The 20,386-nt window shown below is 40.6% G+C and overlaps 1 protein-coding gene across 9 annotated transcripts in view; it reads right to left on the reverse strand.

Annotated features, from left to right (window-relative positions):
* dcbld1 (discoidin, CUB and LCCL domain containing 1) overlaps window positions 1-20,386 on the reverse strand; it is an 83,209-nt gene that overhangs the window by 11,200 nt on the left and 51,623 nt on the right. For all 9 annotated transcript variants that reach the window (XR_012395681.1, XR_012395680.1, XR_012395679.1 and 6 more), the window contains exons 8-11: window positions 15,386-15,568; window positions 8,802-8,923; window positions 1,553-1,709; window positions 1,388-1,477 (exon numbers count right to left, since the gene is read on the reverse strand). Coding sequence is in view for 2 of the 9 variants with exons in the window: in XM_017352525.4 (XP_017208014.1) it covers window positions 1,388-1,477; window positions 1,553-1,709; window positions 8,802-8,923; window positions 15,386-15,568 (552 nt within the window). In the remaining 7 variants the exon portion in view is untranslated. The remainder of the gene's footprint in view (window positions 1-1,387; window positions 1,478-1,552; window positions 1,710-8,801; window positions 8,924-15,385; window positions 15,569-20,386) is intronic.

The following is a 20,386-nucleotide window of genomic DNA, read 5'->3' on the forward strand; positions in this document are numbered from 1 at the left end:
AGTCAGAACGACAGACACAACAACAGACTGACATAACGACACAGAGAAAAATAGACAGACAGAATCATAGAGAACAAAAGACAGACAGAACGACACAGAGAATGACAACAGACAGAAAGACAGGCAGAATGACAGAAAGCCATAAACGACAGACAGAATGACAGAACTACAATGACAGTCAGAACGATAGACAGAACAACAGACAGACAGACAAACAGACAGACAGAGTAACAGAGAACAACAGACAGACAGAACGACAGACAGAATTACACAAAGAACCATAGACAGAACAACAGACAAACAGAATCATGGAGAACAACAGACAGATAGAACGGCAAGACAGAATCACAGAGAACAGACAGGCAGAACGACAGACAAAATGACACACAGAACCATAGACAGAACAACAGACAGACAGACAGATAGATAAAATGACAAGACAGAAATCACAAAGTACAATAGACAGAACAACAGTCAGACAGAACAAAAAGACAGAACAACAGACAGACAGAAAGACATGACAGAATCACAAAGAACAATAGACAGAAAAACATACAGACAGAACTACAAGACAGAATCACAAAGAACAATAGACAGAACAACAGACAGACAGAATCATAGAGAACAACAGACAGACAGAACTACAAGACAGAAATCAAAAAGAACAATAGACAGAACAACAGAAAGACAGACAGAACAACAGACAGACAAAACGACAGAAAACAACAATAAAAGAACAACAAGATAGAACGAGAGACAGAATAACAGACAGAGAACAATAGACCGAATGACAGAACAACAGACAGACAGAACTACAAGACAGAATCACAAAGAACAATAGACAGAACGAAAAGACAGAACAACAGACAGACAGAATCATAGAGAACAACAGACAGACAGAACTACAAGACAGAAATCAAAAAGAACAATAGACAGAACAACAGACAGAACAACAGAAAGACAGACAGAACAACAGACAGACAGACAGAATCATAGAGAACAACTGACAGACAGAACGAAAAGACAGAAATCAAAAAGAACAATAGACAGAACAACAGACAGAACAACATAAAGACAGACAGAACAACAGAAAGACAGACAGAACAACATACAGACAGACAGAAAACAGACAGACAAAACGACAGAAAACAGCAATAAAAGAACAACAAGATAGAACGAGAGACAGAATAACAGATAGAGAACAATAGACCGAATGACAGAACGACAGACAGGCAAGATGTCTTTATCACTATGAGCTTGCAGTTGAAACTTGAATAAGTGTAGAAATAAAAGGCATATCATATTCTCTGACATTCGTTTAGTACATCTCTAACATAACATATAATAATTAATGAGCGTTAATTAACGTGTGTTCTTAAAATCATACCAAAATCTGCCTGCGAGGCCACAGGTTTGGTCATGTTGTGAATGGGCTGTGTAGGCTGAGCCTCCTGCGTCACCTGAGATGATGCATTCACTACAATAGGACAAAAAGAGCTTTAGTCAAGCAATTTAATGAGAAAAATTAGGCTGTGAAGATTCAGAAACATACCTGGAATGGGTTTGACGTAAGAGCAGCCCAGTAGCTGCAGTCTCATGGCAATCGTCCGGTGCCACTGTTGGGGTACGACTCGGATGTATCGCGATATGATGGAGGGATGGAAGGTGTTGCGCGTTTGGTGGAGGCTGTTAGTGTTTCCTTCAAAAACCTGAGGAAAAATACAACAATGAACAATTAAAACAGATGAATGACAAACAAAGTTAGACAGATATTATTAAGAAATTAAAGTTTAACAAGGTGTTGGAGGCATTGCAATTCTGAGTTTGCTAATCACCATCATATTTTCTGGGCATGTCCAGCTATAGACTTGTAATTAGGGACATACACAGGACATCGGAGGTGTTATATTTTGAAATTTTTGAGTTGCTTGAGGCTATAGACACATTTATGGAGAATACTTCTTTCAGCGTAGAAGGCTATTACTTGTAAATGGCTTCTGCAATGGCTTCTGTTTACACATGTATATGTGTATATGGATATATTACAGTATTGTGAATGTAAACATGCAAGACCACCCTTACAATGTACTTTACCCTGCTGTTTTTGTTCAAAATTTATATTATTTATCTTGAAATTGTTTTCTCCTTCTTCAAATTATATTTTAAGCTCTCAGATATTGTAAATTACAGAACTATAATCTGAAAAAAAAAAAAATTTAAGAAATTAAGCTAATGTCTCTTAGCGTGTGTGACTTATTGGTACTAATAATTTGGAATGATGCCAGAAGATAATTTCTGATGACATTTGACATTAATAATAATAACTTATATTATTATTAGAAAAAAATATATAGGGGTTCAAAGACTTTGTGGGCTTTATGCGAATTTTAGTTTTATAACCGTATTGCATCACTCTGCAGTTTGACAAATATTGCTGCTGTTGGGCAGAATATTGTTCTTTTGAGGCTTTTTTAGTCGAGAATATAGTTGTTTAGATTTCATCTATGCAGGTTATTTATAAGAATACTGCCTATTTTATATTTATAATTTCTGAGAGACATTACATCAACGGCCATTAGCCTGTCTTTGAGCAAAGACGGTTGACGATGTTCATCCACAAGATGGCAACAGAGACCGCATAATAAGAAGCTAAACCAGCGTAATTTCTACAGCTGATCAAATCATTATTAAACTGGTAGGTGATATCTCTCTCTTTTGTATGTTGTAGTGCTGTATTTATACCATAGTAATATTGTGATCTCCTGATTTCAACAGAGAAATACTGGGAAATCTCTGTAGACTGAGATGCCATTTCATGTCACTTTCACACACTAGCTCTAAAGTGACGTTGGTGAATTAGTAAAGGCTTCTGCTGTTCTGACGTCAACTGCAGACGTGAATGAATGGCGGAAAAAAGTAGTTCATCTTACAAAGGGGTTTTGAGACTCTCTATGTTTGATTTTCTTTTTTATATACACGATGATGCTGTCGAACTGTTGTATAAATGCAATATAGTAAACGTAGCAGTGCCACCAGTGCTGATATACAGCCACTTCGCACTGCTACTCATGTGATATTCCTCAAATATATTTATATATTTTAGCATTAAATAATCTCAGAGTGTTTATTTTAATTTTAAAAAGAAAGTAAAGGTTTCCATCCTCCATATTTCTATAACAATTGCTTTGGGAGGGGTTAACAGAAGCTATTTACATTTAAATACCATTTTAGCTGCAACCAGAAGTATTCTCCATCCAGAGGCTGATTTCTTTCAGATTTCCCAGACTTTTCCCAGACCAAATTTTGTTCCAATTGTAGCGAGTCGTGTAGTACCACGTCGCCCTGGGCACAAATCCACACCAGCTGGATTTCTCATCAACCCCGGATCGCTCACAGCTGGACCTCATCAGCCGGGGAGAGATATAAGCCAGCCCCACACAGGAGGAAGTTGAGCTTCATTTCAGATGACTCCCTGCGCTAACGCTTGTCTCTCTCTGTCTCTCCCACAGCCGAACCCAGCTCGTGACCGATCCAACACCATCCCTCGCACCAGTCTTCACCTTCTCCCCGGAGCACCTGAGCACGCACCTCTAAGAAGAGCACTCATTCACCCCTTTATCACTTGTAAATAAAAGCACCCTCCAGGGCATTGTTTGTAACTTCATCTACGGTGTTTGTGTTTTCCCTCTGCCTCGCTACAACTGGTGGAGAATGCGGGCAATTGCAGAGAAAAAAAAAAATTCAGAAGAAACACTCACCATTAAGTAGAAAATAACCGCTGAATTTTTCTCTGTGTTTGTTACAGACAGGCATCCGCTCTCTCTCTCTCCCACGCTTCCTCTTACTCGGCTGTCAACATCCCGTCGCCATGTCTGTGGAAGAGGTACTGCTCCACCTAGCGGAGATCTCCAGCAAACAGAATTCCATCTCTGAGCAACTTACAGCCAGACAGGATCGACTGGAACAGCAGCTCCGCCAGGTGGCCAGACACCATTCGACTCCCGAAGTGAGTGCGCATCATCATCTCACTAAACTCAGCGACCTGGATGATATTGATGCATATTTACATACATTTGAAGTTATTGCCGAGAGAGAAGGCTGGCCAAAAGAAAACTGGGCGAGAATGTTGGCTCCGTTTCTCACAGGAGAAGCGCAACGAGCATATTTTTCACTAGAGACACCTAAAAATGAAGATTACAAAGCGTTAAAAAAGGAGATATTAGCCAGAATGGGGCTATCCACAATCAGCGCAGCCCAACAGTTTTCCCAATGGTCTTATGACGAGAAACAACCAGTGAGAACTCAAGCAGCTCAACTTTCTCGCCTGGGGAGGCTATGGTTATTGGGAGGAGATCCCTCGGCGGTCCAGGTCGCTGAGAAGGTGATCATCGAGAAGATGATGCGTGCGTTACCCCGACGTTTGCGAACACTCACCAGCATGCGAAATCCTGAGTCACTGGCCACCCTGGTGGAGGCGATCGAGCTGGCTGAAGCTCACATCGCCAGAGATAATGGGGAGAGAGCGGCTCTGCCACCCCGGAGGGTAAGTGCACCTTGGCGACCGGTGGAGGGCACAGCGCGACCAGGCGGCAGACCAGCGGTCCCCAGCCCGATGGACGAGCCGATGCCTACCGAGCCGACGACGCACTCGACCCCGGCCTGGACAGCAGGGTGCGCGGTACACCGCAATATCCCTCCCGAAGCTCCCACCCATAAAGTCCAGCTAGAAGGGAAAACACAAACGGCCACTTTAGAAACAGGAAGCGCCATCACCCTGGTTCACCCAAAAACTTTAAAATACCATCATGAAAGCAAAGGGCGAATAGCGATCACGTGTGTGCATGGTGATACCCGCCACGTACCCGCCCGAAGAGTGACCATCGCGGCGAAACCAGGCAGCTGGCGAATCGAAGTCGGGGTTGTTCCAGATCTTCCTGTGTCCCTCCTACTGGGCAGAGACTGGCCGGGGTTCGACGAACTCCTAACTCACCACCACGCTCCATCGGCTCGTTCAAAGAAGAAGAACAAGCCACGGGCTCATCGGGACCGCAAACCAGCGCTGATGACCACCGAGAGCGACAGAGGGGGTGAGTCATCTATATCTGCTAATCTATACTTTGATCTGTTTCAACAGATAACCTCAGGAGGTGACTTTGGCAGAGCACAGAGGGAAGATGAAACGCTCAAACACTGTTGGCCACAAGTACGGATCATCGACGGAAATGAGCGACTTCCCAGCCCTCACCCCCTCCCACATTTCATTGTGGAAAATGGTCTGCTGTACTGTGTCGCAGAGAGGCGGGGGGAAAAGAAGACACTACTGGTCGTTCCGAGGACCAAGAGGGAGACGGTCTTGGAACTGGCACATACCCACCCGATGGCTGGACATCTGGGAGCGGCCAACACGGTGAAAAGGATCCGCGATCGTTTCCATTGGCCGGGGCTAGACGGGGAAGTAAAAAGGTATTGCCAGGCATGTGACATCTGCCAGAGAACGTCTCCCCAACGACCACCCCCCAGCCCTCTAATACCACTACCGATCATCGACGTGCCCTTCACCCGAATTGGTATGGACTTGGTAGGGCCTTTGCCGAAGTCGGCCCGGGGACATGAGCACATCCTTGTTATCCTCGATTATGCCACCAGATACCCTGAAGCGATTCCCTTGAGGAAAGCCACGTCATCGGCCATCGCGAAGGAGCTGTTTCTGCTATGCAGTCGAGTGGGAATCCCAACAGAGATACTGACCGACCAGGGCACCCCCTTCATGTCCCGGTTGATGGCAGACCTCTGTCACCTCCTCAAGGTAAAACAACTAAAAACCTCAGTGTACCATCCACAGACTGACGGCCTTGTCGAGCGATTCAACAAAACTCTGAAACAGATGCTCCGACGGGTGGTGGCAGAGGACGGGCGCGACTGGGACCTCATGATCCCGTACGTGTTATTTGGTATCAGGGAAGTCCCCCAGGCCTCCACAGGATTTACCCCCTTCGAACTGCTGTTTGGCCGCCAACCCCGAGGCCTATTGGATGTGGCTCGTCAAGCCTGGGAACAGGAACCAGCCCCCCAGCGGTCGGTGATTGAACACGTACGGGACATGAGAGAACGCATCGACAAAATCATGCCCATCGTCAAACAACACCTGACCGAAGCCCAGCGCGCCCAGCAGAGATTGTATAACCGGCCCGCCCAACCCAGAGAGTTCCACCCAGGGGACAAGGTGATGATACTCATACCTACCACAACGTCGAAGTTCCTCGCATCCTGGAAGGGACCATACACCGTGGTAGAAAGGGTAGGGCCGGTAAATTATCGAGTCCGTCAGCCGGGACGAAGACGGGAAGAACAACTTTACCACATTAATCTTATGAAGAAGTGGGTTGCAGCTCCAGGTCATCTCGTTGCCTTCGCTGAAGAAACTCTTCCCGTTGTCCACATTGGTGAGCAACTCTCACCAAACCAGAAGGCGGAGCTGCAAGCCTTGGTTGGTCAGTTCAAGGATGTGTTCTCGGAGAAACCGGGCCGAACCTCCATCATCCAACACAACATTATCACTCCTCCTGGCACCATCGTCCGGCAAAGGCCTTATCGAGTTCCAGAGGCTCGCAGGCTGGCTATCGACGAGGAGATCCAGAAGATGAGAAGGTTAGGCATCATCGAACCATCCCGTAGCCCGTGGTCCAGCCCAATAGTGATGGTCCCCAAACCCGATGGCACCCTCCGTTTCTGTAATGACTTCAGGAAACTCAACGAGATCTCCAAGTTCGACGGATACCCCATGCCTCGGGTGGACGAGCTGCTGGATAGGCTGGGTGGAGCCCGATTTATCTCCACCATCGACCTCACCAAAGGCTACTGGCAGTTACCACTCAGTGAAGACGCCAAGGAGAAAACCGCCTTCTCCACACCCGGTGGGCACTGGCAATACCGGGTTCTTCCCTTCGGGCTCCACGGGGCCCCAGCCACATTCCAAAGAATGATGGACATCCTGCTGAGGCCCCACCAGCCATATGCAGCAGCCTACCTGGACGACCTCATCGTCCACTCAGAGTCATGGGAAGAACACCTATCCCGGTTACGGAGGGTGCTCTTAGATCTTCGACGGGCTGGGCTCACAGCTAATCCCAAGAAATGCCACCTGGGTCTAGCCGAAGCCAGATACCTCGGCTTCCACATTGGACGAGGTCTCATACAGCCACAACAAAACAAGGTCAAGGCACTACAAGAAACTCCACAACCCACCACAAAGACCCAGGTACGTGCATTTCTGGGGTTAGCGGGCTACTATAGATGTTTTATACCTAACTTCTCATCCATAGCCAGCCCTCTGACAGACCTGACCAGAAAGGGGCAGCCGGAGAGGATAAGATGGACCAAGGAAGCCGACGATGCATTCCGAGCCCTTAAGACGGCCCTCACGTCCTCACCGGTACTGCACGCACCTGACTTCGGCTGCCCCTTCATTCTACAGACGGATGCTTCCGACTCGGGCCTGGGCGCGGTCCTCTCCCAGGTCCACGGCGACGAAGAACATCCCATCATGTACGTGAGTCGGAAGCTGACCCCCGCAGAGACCCGCTACGCAACGGTGGAGAAGGAGGCCCTGGCGATCAAGTGGGCAATCCTGGAGCTAAGGTACTATCTCCTTGGCAGGAAATTCACTCTGGTGACCGACCACGCCCCGCTACAATGGATGGCTACAGCGAAGAACAGCAACGCTCGGGTCACCAGATGGTTCCTGTCGCTCCAGGATTTCAACTTCGACGTCCAACATCGAGCCGGGGCCTCCCACGGAAACGCAGACGGACTCTCACGGCTCTGGTCAGGATGGGCAGGTCTGTCGAAACATTCTACCCCCCCTCTCAATACACTGCTCTTCCTTCGCAGGATACCCAGGACCAGGACGACGCTAAGGGGGGGGGAATGTAGCGAGTCGTGTAGTACCACGTCGCCCTGGGCACAAATCCACACCAGCTGGATTTCTCATCAACCCCGGATCGCTCACAGCTGGACCTCATCAGCCGGGGAGAGATATAAGCCAGCCCCACACAGGAGGAAGTTGAGCTTCATTTCAGATGACTCCCTGCGCTAACGCTTGTCTCTCTCTGTCTCTCCCACAGCCGAACCCAGCTCGTGACCGATCCAACACCATCCCTCGCACCAGTCTTCACCTTCTCCCCGGAGCACCTGAGCACGCACCTCTAAGAAGAGCACTCATTCACCCCTTTATCACTTGTAAATAAAAGCACCCTCCGGGGCATTGTTTGTAACTTCATCTACGGTGTTTGTGTTTTCCCTCTGCCTCGCTACACAATGTGTTACCATTAACCTTTTATAATTTCAAATTTCACTGGGCAATGGCGGCCATGTTTTTGACATGCCCAAATTCAGCACCAGCTTGGACAGAGACGCTCACTAAATGCCAATTTGTAAGTCAATCAGATAAAAAAATTGCATATTTAAATAATATTTTCTCTTCATATAGCACCACCATGTAGACAAATAGAAATTTCGATAACAAAAAATATTTTATTATACATAAAATAGTGAAAAATGACATGTGTGTGTGTGTGTATATATATATATATATATATATATATATATATATATATATATATATATATATTTTTTTTTTTTTTTTTTTTTTATTATTCCAATATCATGTTATCAATATTATTACAATTTATATTAGATATCATACTAATTATTCGATTTCACTCTAAATTGCATTGTTTCCTAAATGGTATTTCCAGTTTTATTTAACACGAATAAAGATTTATATGAAGACAATGCCTTACCATCTCATCAGAGTTATTATACTGGACAAATGTCCGCCAGCGATTCCTCTCTTTGTACTCGATCTTGAAATTCTTCACAAAATATTCAAAGCCTGCGATGGTCAAGCCTGTGGTCAGAATACCTACGACACAATAAAACATGACTCAGTACGATTACAAAATCTGCCTTTTCAATCGTTCTCTGATGCAAGCGCTCAGACAGCTGAGGAATGTGACAGCATGTAGGCTACAGAGTTCACTTGATAGTGCGGCCCTGTCATCTGCATCACAGTGGAAAACCTCCTTAGTTACAAAGCACATTCCTGAGGGAAACACTTGAGTGGATGTTTCCTTGCAGATGCTGGAAAGACCCGAGACCTGTTATTACCTCCTCCTAACATTAACTACATCACTGGCGCGAAGACTATACGAGCCATTTAGAGTGTGAAGCTTTGAAACTGACATGTAAGGGCCTGAAAGGCAGTTAGTGATCATCAGAGAAAAGCTAAAAGAGTTCAAGGAGATGCCACTATATAAAGCATGTCTGAGAGTAAAGATAAAGAATCAAAGCAACAAAATCAAAGTAAAAGACACTGTGGTCTCTTCTTGTAGACAAAGATGAATATCCTGGAAACTAAAGAGCTGTTAGTGTGAATTATAAAATGCATAATGTTGCTAATCACGTTCAGTTTCTTTAAGTGTGCCTCACATAGGTGAGTGGACTTGATAAACCACCAGTAGGAAACACACTCTTTTATCTCTCTGACACTTTAACCACCAGTTTTGCACCAGACACTTTCTTAAAATCACTCCATATCTCTTAAAAACACTCTGCATTGATGAACTGTGCTTCACACAGGTGAGTGGGCTTGACAAACCACCTGTAGAAAACACACTCTTTCATCTCTCTGACACTTTAAAGAGTCACGAAACACTAAAACACGTTTTTTGAGGTGTTGACAGTCATATTTGTGTCCCACGTTGCTAAAAACACTATTTGGACACATATATTTCACTAAAAAGTGAAAATGGTTGTTTTTGCATTTTTTCGAGCACATTCGTTCTTCCGGTTTGAAAAACTGTTTGAAGCTACGTCACGGTCATGAGATCCTTGTGTAAATTCCAGCGTGTAGACTGGTTGTCTGTACCAGCCGGTACAATGCGTCATCTTTGAGTTTTTAGCATTAATTCATGAGAAAGACTTGGTTCGAACCAATCAGCACGCTCTATTGTGTATGAGGTGCAACTTCATTAATATGCATGATGACTTGGAAGACCGTTTTTACCTGTTACAGTGTTTAGACGGCAGAGAGAGACGCCACGTTGTGTTGCCAACCATAATTAAAACAAGTGGAAGAAGAAGAATTGTTTGGAGACATGGGTTGTCAGTGTTGTGCTTATAAATGCTTCACAACAAAGGTTTTGTTTCCATTTTTCTGCAATGAGAGCACCACTGCTTGTGGACTCACAATGTAAATTACAGTTGTCTGCTAATATGCGACAAAAATATATTCGAAAGAAAGATTTTTTACCCGAGAGCTTTTCGCATCTGAAAATGGTGAAATCCAGATTTGCAGCTCATCCTCTTTTAAAAAAAGATGCGATTCCAGTTTGTGTTGATTGTCTTGTTTCTACAGATTTGGTAAGCGTGTGATCAGTGTTCTTCGTTTATATTTATTCAGACGGCAAAGTTAGTTAGTTTAGTTAGTCGTCATCAGAACTCTTTCAGTCTTTAAAGACACCTTAGTAAAAAAGAATTAGTTACTAAGTTTCAGAACATTAATAACATTACAATATTATGGAGTGAAAGATCAAATGTAAATGCTGCTTTCTGAATGTAAACACCTTAATCAAACTATTACCATCGTGTAGGATTTTTGCCACATTTTTTGACAGAAATATATACACAAACGACTGTTTGACACTATTCCCTGCACCTGGGAGTTTTTTTTTCCTCCCAGACGTCGTGTGGTATCAAAAATTCCATTAAAGCTACACTCTTCCAGCAGTTCCTCGCATCCAATATCTTGTTTGTTACGGGGGGCATGCATGAAATGTTCCTAAATGAAAGTGAAAGTGCTAGACTGCAGTTAAAGTCAACAAATTAAGAATGAAACGCCAGAAATTACACAAAACTACAGAGGAAATGTGGATAGCGTGGTGACGCGATGACGTTAATCGAATTGTGCTATAACATGTGAAACAGGATCATGAAAGGAACATACAGAGAGCAACACAATTACAATCACTCTATATCTCTAAATAAACAACACTGTGCATTGTTGAAGCGTGCTTCAAACAGGTGAGTGGGCTTGACAAACCACCTGTAGAAAACACACTCTTTTATCTCTCTGACACTTTAACTGAAACTTGCACCAGTTTTGCACCAGACACTTTCTTACAATCACTCGTTATCTCTTAAAAAGCATTGTGTATTTTGGAAGTGTGCTTCACACAGGTGAGCGGGCTGGACAAACCACCTGTAGAAAACACACTTTTTCATCTCTCTCACACTTTAACTGACACTTGCACCGGTTTTGCACATTTGCACCAGATGTTTTCTTACAATCACTCCATATCTCTTAAAAAACAACAACATTGTGCACAATTTGTTATGCATTCCTAAATGATTATGTTCATTGTTATTCTTGTATTAATTGTATTCCACTTGTTTGTGTTTAGGGCTGTATTTTTGTTTTCATTGTTTGAAAAGGATTGTAATGATGAACTACATGGATCCAGCAGATAATCACATGCCTGTGTAATTATTTTAGTACTGACGGAGGCTTATAGTTAAGGTTATAGACACCTCTGTGATGGTTTTCTTTATTTATTGTCTATTTTTTGTTGTTTATTTATTAATTTTTTCTTAATTGTCTGAATTCTAAGCCAGACTGGCATCCCACTTAAAATCGTCAGTTTTTGAAGTGAGCTTCACATAGGTGAGTGGGCTTGGCTGAAACTGCTACGGACAAAAGCATCTGCTAAATGTAAATGTTCTTTCACAGAACAATAATTTCGCTTCATAAAACCCCAATGTATCGTCAGATTTCACAGGTATTCATTTTTGCTTTGATTTCAATTTTTTAGTTAACTCTCTCTTTAAGCAATGCTCTGTTGGTTGCTTTCATTTGGAAGAACTAAGGATTATTTTGAACACAGCATGACTGGAACATTTTGAGGTTAAAAGTGAAATACTTCTCTCCTCTGAATGCCAGCATTACCACTAAAACCAGACAAATTTCACAATCCTAAATATTACTGCGTGATGAATTAAAAGGATATTTCACATAAAAAATCATGCACTCACTCTTCACTTGTTCAAAACCTATTTAAATTTCCTTCTTCTGTAGAACATAAACAAATGTATTTTGAAGAATGTTGGAAACTGCTATCCATTGGCCATCATAGCAGTTTCCCCCCTTACTATGGATATCATTAGCTATATTTCCATTCACCTATTTATATGCACTTTATGGAATATCATACTTAAAAATGCTTAATGGAAACACTAATATGCTAATACACTTTCAAAATGCCCATAAAACAAGAAAAACTGAGTAGGATAAACATTTTATCCGATAAGAAAAAATGCACATAAACTACCACGGAAACGCATTAACCAAATAAAATCCAGCATGCACACCAAAAAAAGTCATGACATTTTGAGATAACAGATCATGTAGTAACAAAAATGGGCATAATTGAATGACATTAATGAACAATGCAGCAGACGACCACATTGTAAAACATCAGAATTGTTGTTTTGGTCATTTTTAAATCCCTCAGCCTAAGTCCTTCATCAAAGTGCTTTAGTATTTGGATCTCCCCAGAACTGTCCTGAGCGTCTGCGCTCCCAAAGATAGTCTCACGTCTCCAAAAGCCACCACAGGTTCGTTGTGTATTCTAGTTAATTTGCAAAGAAACATAGCTAAAAGTGCCTATTACTCTTCACAAAATCTTATTCTGCGATCCCCAGCAAAAAGAAACTTCTGATGGAGAGTAAAAAATATATAATAAGAATTGTGACACTACGAAATCACAACTAAATCTTCTGAAGATCATAGTATTTTACAGTTATTGTACAATTTTACCTTGTGTACCTTATTTACTGAAATGTATTTAACCATGCATGTTTTGTTTTTGTTTGTTTTTTTGAGAGAAAAACATGATTTTTTAATCCTTGTTGACAAAAGTTCACTTATTGTGCGTTCTTATGCCGCATTAAGCCTCATTCACACTACGAGCAACTCTTAGCTGCAAAGCAACAAACGACTGTTCATTTCAACAGAGAGCAAGCGACTTTCCTCCATCTACGTGAGTGACAGTGACCGTTGGCGACCAGGTGGGCATGTTGAGCGACACAACCAAGTTGAGAATCCTTCAACTTAATGCAAATGAGGACCAACTTTCTCAAGCGACAGCCAATAGGAGTTAGACAGCCAGTAAGAGCTCACGTGATCCTCTCTCAGCTTGCTCAGAGGCCAGTTGTATTCTCTGTGCTGTAGATATACACATACCTGACAGAGCCCCCAGAGCGACAAACAACTACAAAGGCGCTGCTAGTGTGAATGAGGCATTAACCAATCAGGAGCTTGCTGTTTTAGGGGAGTGATTATGACGTAGCGTCTGCAGTTGGTGTCACAAGGGAAAACCCTCCTGCCGATACCGGGCAACAGCTCATCAAACTGGGCTCGGCTCAGTCTGAAGCCGCGTTTAAAGCTTCCATCATCCAGATACAGTTTCTGGAGGAGTTTATGAACGTACAGAGCTGGTGCACTTCTGAAAGGACCTAGTGGATCAGGCACAGCACCGAACGCATCTACTCTGTTTTTCAGCCTCCCTAAAGTACATAAATCACAGCTAGTATCTCAATAAAATTTATGTTAACCATTTAGCAATGCAGCTAAAGTCACTGGGCAGACAGATGTCCTGCCTATGACGTGAATCCACGTTTATTGTGAAGTAAGTTCGATGAAAAAAAAAAAAAGTGAATTTGATGCATGAATGAAGCGTGTAAACTCAGTGTCTATTTACAGGTGAATAATGCAATTTAACTGTGCTTGCTGCGTCTGGTGTGAACACAGCATTAGGAAGCATCATGTGAATGCAAAGTAGTGACACAAATAGAGATGCCGTTTTACTTGTCTTATTTTTAATTCTTAAAAATCTCACCTCATAGCCAGACATGTGGCGAGCATCTTCAGTTTTTGAGTTCTCTCATCCTTCAGACCGAGTTCGTTCTTCGGAGGTAATCTGGGAATACTTTCAGTGCTGCAAAGAGTTTCTAAAGCCTGTCCTGGCTTACTCAAATCACTTGGTCAAACAAATTGAAGTGACACATGAATTTTTCATCCTTGCTGACAAAAGCTCTCTTTAGAAAGCATCGTGTGAATGCAGAGTAGTGACCCCACAAATATAAAGATGCCTTTTCTCTAGTCTTATTTACACCATGGCCTCAACGAAAACAGAGCTTCCTCTTTGAGGCGAGTTAGTTTCACTTAAGGACATCGTGTCCAAAAGCACAGATTGCCCACAGGACACAAAGTGAGCATTCTCTCGCTCTTCGAGCTGTATGAAATTAACTCGGCTGTGCTGTCTACACACACAACCATGCTCAAAATAAACGCATGTCCGGAACCTTCCTAAATTTAAATGTGCTTTTGTAACGTGTGATGAATGGACACAGAGGGCCTTTCTCTGTCTTTATGCAATACCCGGAACTGCTCAAAAAGCTGCAGATAGCAGCGAGCTGTTGGGGAGGGTTGAATGCTCATGTGCTCTGCGAGTGTGTAATGCTGGACAATCACAGAACAGATCACGAGGAAGACCTTTTATGAGGATGATAACCCTCTTAACACCCTCTGGAGGCAGGCTCGGGTCTTCCGGATATGTTTGTGCCGGGGATCTAATACCATTAATGGGGTAGTTGACACAAAAATGAACATGTACTCACTTTTTACTCACCCTTAACAGGGTTACAGGGTTTCTACAGGTTTCACCAAGTCAAATTTAAGACTTTTAAGACCTTTTTAAGACAATTATGACTAAAATTTCTAATTTTTTTTTGTAATAGCCAGTGGAATTTTTTATTACTTGCCCCATTAAATTTTAAATTCAGTTATTTCTTAACCACATATTTCATATGATGTGTCGAAGCAAGCAAACTGTAGTTATATACAAGTGCATTTATTAATAATATATGTGATTTTTTTGAAAAAAGACAAGTTTTAAAAAATATAATAAACTAAATATATGCACAACACACATTTATGCATAAATACATAGAGCATTTTTAAACAAATGTAATTCTAATGATATATGGAAGTTAATAAACCATGTTGGTAAATCAAAGGAAAATTAAGACCTGTTGAAAAGTATTTATGACCTACAACGCCAAATTTCTCTGAATTTAAGACTTTTTAAGACCGCACGAACTCCCTGGTTTTAGCGTCATTATCGCAATGAGATCCAAAGAAATCCAAAGTACAAACATGTACTAAAATGACCTTCACAGTAAAACTTTGTAGTTGTTTTCAACACAACCAGGCAACCAAGAGATGAATGCAATTATGAACAAACACGTAAATGAGTGCAAGTATTACCTGTGATCCTCCTCTTTTCTCCCAGGTCAATCTGCAGCCACAGTAGATGTTTATTGCTCAGGTCTTCAGAAATACGGGTGCTGTTAGGGAGCCAGTCGACTTCAGACCCATCAGAGGAGACATTGTGCGTTGACAAACTTGTAGTAATCAATGCAGGTTGAAGAGCAGTCTGTTGGCTGCAGTCTGCCGGAAAGAGAGAGTGTAGTAGTACATTTAAAATCAAACAATCTACTGTTTAAATGTTCATTTTTTTTTTTTTTTTTTAGAAGTCAATACTTTTGACTTCGAATAAGAACGAATTAACCTTCTGATGTCTACTGTATTGCCACCTTCTGTACAAAAGAAAATGCTAGATACTGCAAATACTTAAAAACTGTAAAGTTAGAGTAACACTTTAGTTTTAAACGGATTAAGTTTTCCACTGAGAATTAAGTTTTAAAGGCGCTATACATAAATTAATAATAATAATAATACTTATTATTATTATTATTATTATTATTATTTTTTAACCCTTTGACTGCCGCTCTACCAAATGGTTGACTGTTTTTACTGTTTTAAATAATGACTGTTAAAATAATTTAAAGAATGACTGTTTTAAATAATGGCTTACACACAGCATTGTTGTTTACAAAACAAAAAATATATAAATAAACAAATAAACAAATAAAATAAAACAATCCTGTAACACGACTACACTTGTTTTTGGTTTTACTGTAAAAACAAGAAAGCTTGTATTTAAGCAAAATAAGCAAATGTTTTATGGGATACTTCCAAAAACAAAGATGATTTAGTATTCAAAAATGTTTTACTTTATTTTTTTTAATAAAATGGTTTTACATCTTATTATGGTCAGATTATTTTCAGTACTTTTACCATAAACCGACATATCAACCATTTGGTAGAGGCTGATATTTTAAAAATGATGGGATGTGCATAATTTGCATTGAATGTGTTAACTAATTAACATTAGGAGTGAAGAAATGCAAACCAAACATGTTTTTCTTGGTGGGGTAGTTAAGGGGTTAAGTTTAATAGTTCATGCTATTAACTAATAGCTTATTACCTGCCCATTTAATAAGATATTAGCTGTATTATTAGTTAGGGATGTCCAGATTCGAAAATTGAATGTTACCTCCCAATCAGGACTTGAATATATATGTATATATATATATATATATATATATACTGTATATTCTCATAATTTTTCAACACATCTACAGTTATGCAGTGGCACAGAGTTAGATCACTTTCTTGACTTTACACAGAAACAGCAACGCGTGCGGCATGACATCAATTTGTTGCAAAGACGCTAATGGTTAAATGCCGGCAAAGTAGAACACGGAAGCAGTCGATGAGACTTTTTGGTGCCATTGCAAACGTAATTGATGAGAACAGAAACGGCCTCAAACCTGACAAGGTAGAGATGTTAGTTTTTATTAACAAACATTTCCTTCTGTGAAACTCACTACTGTGATGACAGTAAGAGTTAGAAGTTAGAAGCACATTACTGGCTTTGCAAACACTGTGGCACTTTTTTTTTGTTTACATCCCTGCTGAGCATTTTAATTTGAGGTGCTGTTTGCTTTTTTATTAGATTGTGTAGATTAACTGTTGTACTAAAGTCCAAAAGTGAAGAATTTCTGTTATGCATAACTTGATTGTTCAAGCTACCACACAGAAGTGCTCTGTTTATTAACAGAATTGTTGAATGTTAAAATATGGTGAATTAAATAACACAATAAGGAACATGCTGGATCTGCTTCTTCACTCTATTCTTTTTTATGTATTATAGAAGTATCGGATCGGGTTTCGGTATCGGTAGATACTCAAAATCATATTATATTCGGACTTGAGGGCAAAAGAACTGATCGGGACATCCCTAATATTAGTAGCTATGGAGTTTGAGATTATTTTACATCCTAAATCCCAAAACCTTAACCCAACGAGTACTTCACTATTACAATTGAGCTAAATTGTGTGGAACTGTGTGGATTCCAGCAGTTCTTACAGTGTATTTAGGATGCAAGCACACATTTATTTGCATAGTGCATTATTTGACCACATATTTGTGGGACATATAAAAATTATAAACATTAAAGGAATAGTTCAGCTAGAAATAGAAAATACAAACCCTCAAGTGATTTAAACCCTTTTCTAATAGGAAAGTTTAAAATTAAAAGTCATAGGCATTCAAAGTAGAGGAAAAAATATATACGGTCGTCAATGGGAAGCAGTTTCCAACATTAAACAAAATAATTTCTTTAGTTTTCATCAGAAATGTACTTAAACAGGTCTTAACATGAAACATTTTGGTCTGAACTATCACTCTAAAAATATCAAAAAGAGTATTGTTGGTTCTAGACGTGTCTAGCGCTTGCTTTTGATCTAATAAAACACATACGGAGCACAAACGCGGTTACGTGTACATTGACTCAACAGGATGCTCCGAGCTCTTAAAATACCCACCATGTGTACAGTTAAACGGAGACGCATGTGCTGTGAACACAACGATGTAACAATAAAAGAAGAGGGAAAGACAGCCGCTTCTTTTAAAAAGAGAGAAAAACAGAGCCTATGCATCCTGCTGCAGCTGAGCCCCGATTTGGCCAACACTATCACATTCCTCACGCTGAGCATATGTAGGGAGAGGAAACGGAGGAAAAAGACAAGAGGACAATCTCAGCGTGAGGTCAGAAAACATCCCTGATTGAAGTTTCGGCTTACTCAAAACAATGGGCTTCAAAAGTCTGTCAACAACACTAGATACATGATGTCCATTTTTTATTAGTATTGGAAGAAATAGTAAAACTGTAATGTTACTTTGTAGAAATCTTGAAATTTGTGCTGAGGCCAAAATGAACTACGACTAATCGCATCCGTAAGGTTGTTCTCTAACGTCTTAAAAGATGATGATACTTCTTTCATTTCTTTATTCATTTTCTTGTCGGCTTAGTCCCTTTATTAATCCAGGGTCACCACAGCGGAATGAACCACCAACTTATCCAGCAAGTTTTTATGCAGCTGATGCCCTTCCAGCTGCAACCCATCTCTGGGAAACATCCACACACACATTCACACACACTCATACACTACGGACAATTTAGCCTACCCAATTCACTTGTACCGCATGTCTTTGGACTGTGGGGGAAACAGGAGCACCCGGAGGAAACCCACGCAAAGGCAGGGAGAACATGCAAACTCCACACAGAAACGCCAACTGAGCCGAGGTTCAAACCAGCGACCTTCTTGCTGTGAGGCGACAGAACTACCTATTGCGCCACTGCCTCACCGATGATACTTCAGTTAAACGTTTTTCAATACCGTTTAGTTCCAAGCAGTTCTCAATGTTTTTAATTCCGCTAACACGTCTGATGTATCCGCCATGACAGCCAGGTCAGGATCGGCCTGAGATTTCTGTTTTTCTGTGCCTGTTCTAAGAGCTTTAGTAAAAATGTCATACTGTTTTTGACCAAGATGTTTGGACAATGGACATACTCAGAATTTTATTTTAATTGGAGTAGGGTAAGTTTACATGTAATATAACTTTTTTGTGTGCGGGTTATCGGAGCGAATCAATCAACCAGCCATCCTCGCCAGAGCCACAAGACCTCCCCCGATTAATCGTACCCAAAACATTTAAGTGTGTATGTACTGTATATATTTATTATGTGTATATATAAATACATACTTGAATAAATATATTTGAGAAAATGTTTATTTATATTTAGATATAAAAATGTGTGATACGATATGTGTGATATAATACAAAATATATTTATATTTATTATATTTGCAAATTATATTTATTTTATATTAAATTTATATGCATTTAAATATTTATGTAACAAAATTGTTTTGTATATTTTTGTTTCTAAGTATGTGTGTGTGTCACATATTATACAGTTAAATAATGTAGGATAATATTCTATGATGATATTTATTTATAATGCTATTCTGTACTACAATGTAATTTAAAAAATGAATAAAATCAAAGCTAACTTCCTGAAGCTGCGGGGTAACAAAATCCATGCTTTGTATTTCATATTAATGGCAAATGAAATTTTAGTAATCCTTAAAATTTGAGTAAATCCTGAAATTTTATGCTGAGTGAGGCTTTCTGTACAGTTAACGACACTTTATTACAATTTGACCAAAAATAGGACTTATATTGTTATTTTTATTATTTATTATTATTATTTCATTTTGAATGGATAGCAAGCTTATGGTTACCTTTTCCCCCTCCAAGTAATATTCTTTAATATATCCAATTCTGTTTTTGTTTACATTTTTCTGGATTATATTTGATTGCAAATTAAATTTTGGCGATCCAAAATGATGTCTAATTAGGTGAAATAATGAAACGGCAATTTATAAAAATGATCAAAAAGCAGATTCCTTTGAAATCAGATTAAAATTGCTTCCCAATTGTTATTTATTTTTCCTAAATTGCTCAAATTGATAATTCAATGGATTAGACATGAAAAAAGAAGCATGCAGTTTCTAATAGTGGCATACAAATTGCATACAGTAGGTTTAAAAATGTGCATAAACAAAACTGCATCACAGAACATGCAGACTTCAGGTTCAAATAGCATACTGTTAGTGAGTGTTACATAAAGCTAGAGGTTAGTGAGGGCAACGGCAGCAGTCATTGCTGTGCTTTAAGCTAATTGAATTAATGGGAATCAATAGAGATGCATTGACTGATGTCCACACATCCATCAACTCCTGTCATCAGGAGCTCATGCTATATATCAAAAGTGAGTATTCAATGCAGGTCCACTTCTGAGCAGAAGAGATTAGGCTCATATCGATCAGTAGAATTACAGAAATCTATAACAACTACTGACTGAAGCATCGCCAAAGCAAACAGTCACCAGTAATGTGTTCAGGCTGTTGATAGGAAGTACAAAAGATCACTTCCTATATGTCCACCGAATGTACACTGAAGAAAAATAGTGCAGAAGTAACTATTTTCACTTAATTTGCTGGTAGATTTAA

This window comes from Danio rerio, chromosome 20 (assembly GCF_049306965.1).
Source record: "Danio rerio strain Tuebingen ecotype United States chromosome 20, GRCz12tu, whole genome shotgun sequence".
Classification (NCBI taxonomy): Eukaryota; Metazoa; Chordata; class Actinopteri; order Cypriniformes; family Danionidae; genus Danio; species Danio rerio.